Here is a 4,323-nt window from a genome sequence, read left to right as displayed (position 1 = left end):
AGAGAAAAAAGGACAGGGAGAGACAAAGAGGAAGATGCCGAGAGAAAAAAGAGAGAGAGGCAGGGCGAGAGAGAAAAAGACAGGGAGACAAAGAGAGAGAAAAGACTAGCTCAGTGAAGTAGTGATGTGATTTTTTGTGACTGAGATTGAGAGAGGGTGCTTTGGGAACACATACAGGACACAGTGAGTGGAAGCAGAAGGAACTGAACACACGCCAAGGGCATCCGAAGCAAAAACTGTAAAGGGCTCTAGATGAGTTGTCTGTGCACGGCATTGCCCAGTGTGTGTGATGCACTGTGATATCCTGACACCGTGTTACAGTCACCACATACTCACTCACTGCAGGGACTGCTTGCAGTGATTTTTACAGGAATTTCAATGGCAACTAGTAGTAGACTAAAATAGTGCAGTTGTTGAAATATTAATATGGTGCTTTAAAAATGTAGGTGTAATTTGTGATACTATTCTGAAATACACCAGAGATAAAGAAATATGGCCAGTATGTGCTTTCTGATGTCTGGGGCTTGCTGTCGGATTCAGATGTCCTTTTTAGGATAGCTAAATCCTATAATGGCACAACAAGTTGTGTACTTAAGAGTGGCGAACATAGATCTTTCTGACAAGTCCATAAAAAGCTTAATCCCAGAGTGACCTAATTCCTCTTTTTCTCTTTCTTTCTTTCGCAGCCTGCCCCAATCACACCGATTCCCAAAGAGTCGACAACCAGCCAATGAATTATGAATGTTGAACAAGATGACATCTTCCCCGCAGCAGCAGCAGACCATGAGAGGTCCTAGGTGGAACCGGGCCCTGTCCGACCCGCTGTTCGTGCTGCTGCTCTTCCTCCAGCTGCTGGTGGTGGCGGGGCTGGTGCGTGCCCAGACCTGCCCGTCCGTCTGCTCCTGCAGCAACCAGTTCAGCAAGGTGATCTGCACGCGCCGCGGCCTGCGTGACGTGCCAGACGGCATCTCCACCAACACGCGCTACCTGAACCTGCAGGAGAACCTCATCCAGGTGATCAAAGTGGACAGCTTCAAGCACCTGCGCCACCTGGAGATCCTGCAGATCAGCAAGAACCAGATCCGCAGCATCGAGATCGGCGCCTTCAACGGCCTGTCAAGCCTGAACACGCTGGAACTCTTCGACAACCGGCTCACCACTATCCCTAATGGGGCCTTCGAGTACCTCTCCAAGCTCAAAGACCTCTGGCTCCGTAACAACCCCATTGAGAGCATCTCTTCCAATGCCTTCAACCGTGTGCCATCGCTGCGGCGCCTGGACCTGGGCGAGCTGCGTCGGCTCACCTACATCTCGGACACAGCCTTTGAGGGCCTCAGCAATCTGCGCTACCTGAACCTGGGCATGTGCAACCTGAAGGAGATACCCAACCTGCACCCGTTGGTGCGGCTGGGTGAGATGGAGATGTCCGGCAACCAGCTGGCCACCGTCCGGCCGGGCTCCTTCAAGGGCCTCGTCCACCTGCAGAAGCTGTGGATGATGCATGCTCAGATCCAGACGATCGAGAGGAACGCTTTTGATGACCTGCAATCGCTGGTGGAGCTCAACCTGGCCCACAACAACCTCACCCTCCTGCCCCATGACCTCTTCACCCCACTGCACCATCTGGAGAGGGTGCAGCTGCACCACAACCCCTGGAACTGCAACTGTGACATCCTCTGGCTTAGCTGGTGGTTGAAGGAGATGGTGCCTGGTAACACCAGCTGCTGTGCCCGCTGCAGCAGCCCGGCGAGCTTCAGGGGGCGCTACATCGGGGAGCTGGACCAGAGCAACTTCCACTGCTATGCGCCGGTGATCGTGGAGCCGCCGGCCGACCTGAACGTGACAGAGGGCATGGCGGCGGAGCTGAAATGCCGCGCCAGCTCGCTGACCTCTGTCAGCTGGATAACGCCGAACGGCTCCGTTGTGACACACGGCAACTACCAGGTGCGCATTTCCGTACTCAACGACGGCACACTCAACTTCACCAACGTCAGCATGCAGGACACGGGCACGTACACGTGCATGGTGAGCAACTCAGCGGGCAACACCACGGCCTCGGCCACGCTCAACGTGTCCTCCACCGAGGCCAGCACCTTCACCTACTTCACCACTGTAACCGTGGAGACCATGGAGCACGAGGAGGGGCACTCCACTGTACCGCAGAGGGTCGCCCCCACCCCCTCCTCCGGCATCTGGGAGTCCTCCACGCTGGCCTCCACCACCTCGACCTCGGCACGGCAGCCACGGACCACCAAGTCCACGGAGAGGCCCTACACCATCCCCGTCACCCCTCTCGGAGAGGGCCCCTTCAACGGGCTGGACGAGGTGATGAAGACCACCAAGATCATCATCGGCTGCTTCGTCGCCATTACGCTCATGGCGGCTGTGATGCTCATCATCTTCTACAAGATGCGCAAGCAGCACCACCAGCAGAACCACCACGCCCCGCCGCGCAGCATCGAGATCATCACCGTGGACGAGGACTGCGTGCCCGGCGGGCAGGCCATGGAGCGCCACCTGGCTCTGGCACAGCTGGAGCACGAGCATCTCAACCACTACAACTCCAGCTTCAAGGTCCCCTACAACCACGTCAACACCATCAACTCCATACATAGCTCGGCGCACGAACCTTTGCTAATCCGTGCGGGCTCGAAAGACAATGTACAAGAGACCCAAATCTGATCTTGTTTTCATAATGAGAATCAAAATGGACTCAATAAGAGGAACATTAAAACTATTGACTATTAGGAAGATGGCGAAAAAAATATTACGAACTGACTGGTCGGTATCTGTAAGTAGGCGATGATGGATACGCATTGACATTGGGAACTAGGGTATGTCAACTGTTTCAAAAGTGTCTTTACAAAACAGAAGTTATTTATTTAAGAAAAAAAATCTATTGTGGTTAAATCAAGAAAAAATTGTATCTTGCAATTATTTTTTCAGCACTTATATCTTCATGTTTTGCTTTTTAAATTGTCTTTTTTTGTTGATAATGAGGGTGGTTGGTTTACTAATATGCTTCTAAACTCTCTGTAAATCTCATTGATACCATCCTGTATGAAAGGAGCCCAAAGCAAACTCCCAAACAAGAGAGGATTCAGCGAATATCCTGTTGTTTCTGGTCTCGCACTGTCCAGAGGGTATGCGTGGTTGTCTCACTTTACACATTACGCACCACATGTCCTTTTCAAAGCTGCTTTTCTGCCCCCAAATTAATTGTTGTAATCTCCAGTGACCATCTGTTAATTTAGATTTAGGACTAAAAAAGTTTGAGTGAGGCTCAGTTGGCAGTGCAATCTGATAACGCCGTCGAATCATATTAAGCCCTTCCACTCAGAAGCATCTGACGCAGACGCAAACTTGGTTTCAACAAGAGAATGGATTTGGGATGCGCAGAGATGAAAATATGCCACTATTTCAAAACTAGGCCAGGAGTCAGACCATAAGGCCTGTAGAGACACAATATTACTAAATTACTCATAGCAATGAGGGGAGCAGAAGTCTTAAAAGCCTGATAAACATTCATGAACGAACAATTAAATATAGATCTGAGTGTATCACTGATGAAACAGTTAGCACACAATCCCATGCACATAACCTCACCTCTCCCAGTGCTGAGACACTGACGTCTGACGTCAGTCATGGTGTCACAGACGACCTTCTTTAATGAAGCTAGTAGTCCTGTTGGTACGGGAGACACACACACACACACACACACACACACACACACACACACACACACACACACACACACACACACACACACACACAAACACACACACACACACACACACACAGACAATCACACACACACACACACACACACACACACACACACACACACACACTCAGCCAGACCCCATCTGAGAGGCCCCAGCTCTCGCTGCTCTGTGCTGCTTTGCCTCAAACCACTGCAGATGTGCTGGCAAATTACCCTCCAGAAATACTCCCCAATCCTCCATCAGCGCCGTTTTTCAGCCGTTCTGTACCCTGTCCCCCTATACCCCCCCCCCCCCCCCCCCCCCTGCTGTTCCTAAACACATTGCCTCTCATCTGTCTGAAACAATCACCTCGCACAGCCTTAGTCCTGCTGCTGCAGTGTCCCCCTGCCAGCCGCCCAAGTAGTCAGACCCAGAGGAGGTTGGAGATGCCAGATCCCGGGCCAAGGAGATGAGCCTCTGGGACTTGGCAGGTAGTCAGAGCTGCTAAGCAGATGTCCAGGTTTTTTACCAACATCTTACTTATCGGCTGCTCAGGATCCTCCGTTTTTTAATGGAAGTGTCCTGAGACTAACCGGCAGATGCACCATCAAAAGGGAAA

The 4,323-nt window shown here is 51.6% G+C and overlaps 1 protein-coding gene across 1 annotated transcript; it reads left to right on the top strand.

Moving 5' to 3' along the window:
• Nucleotides 1-741: 741 nt before the first annotated feature.
• Nucleotides 742-2,682, top strand: lrrc4ca (leucine rich repeat containing 4C-a; the record flags this gene model as incomplete). Its single annotated transcript, XM_080841556.1, has 1 exon — nt 742-2,682. One exon carries the CDS (start codon nt 742-744, stop codon nt 2,680-2,682), a length of 1,941 nt encoding a protein of 646 aa, XP_080697682.1.
• Between the last annotated feature and the right edge of the window lie 1,641 nt (nt 2,683-4,323).

Source organism: Sprattus sprattus (assembly GCF_963457725.1).
Source record: "Sprattus sprattus genome assembly, chromosome: 7".
NCBI lineage: Eukaryota > Metazoa > Chordata > Actinopteri > Clupeiformes > Clupeidae > Sprattus > Sprattus sprattus.
Note: the sequence above shows the minus strand (reverse complement) of the source record. Positions and strands in the feature narration are given on the sequence as shown.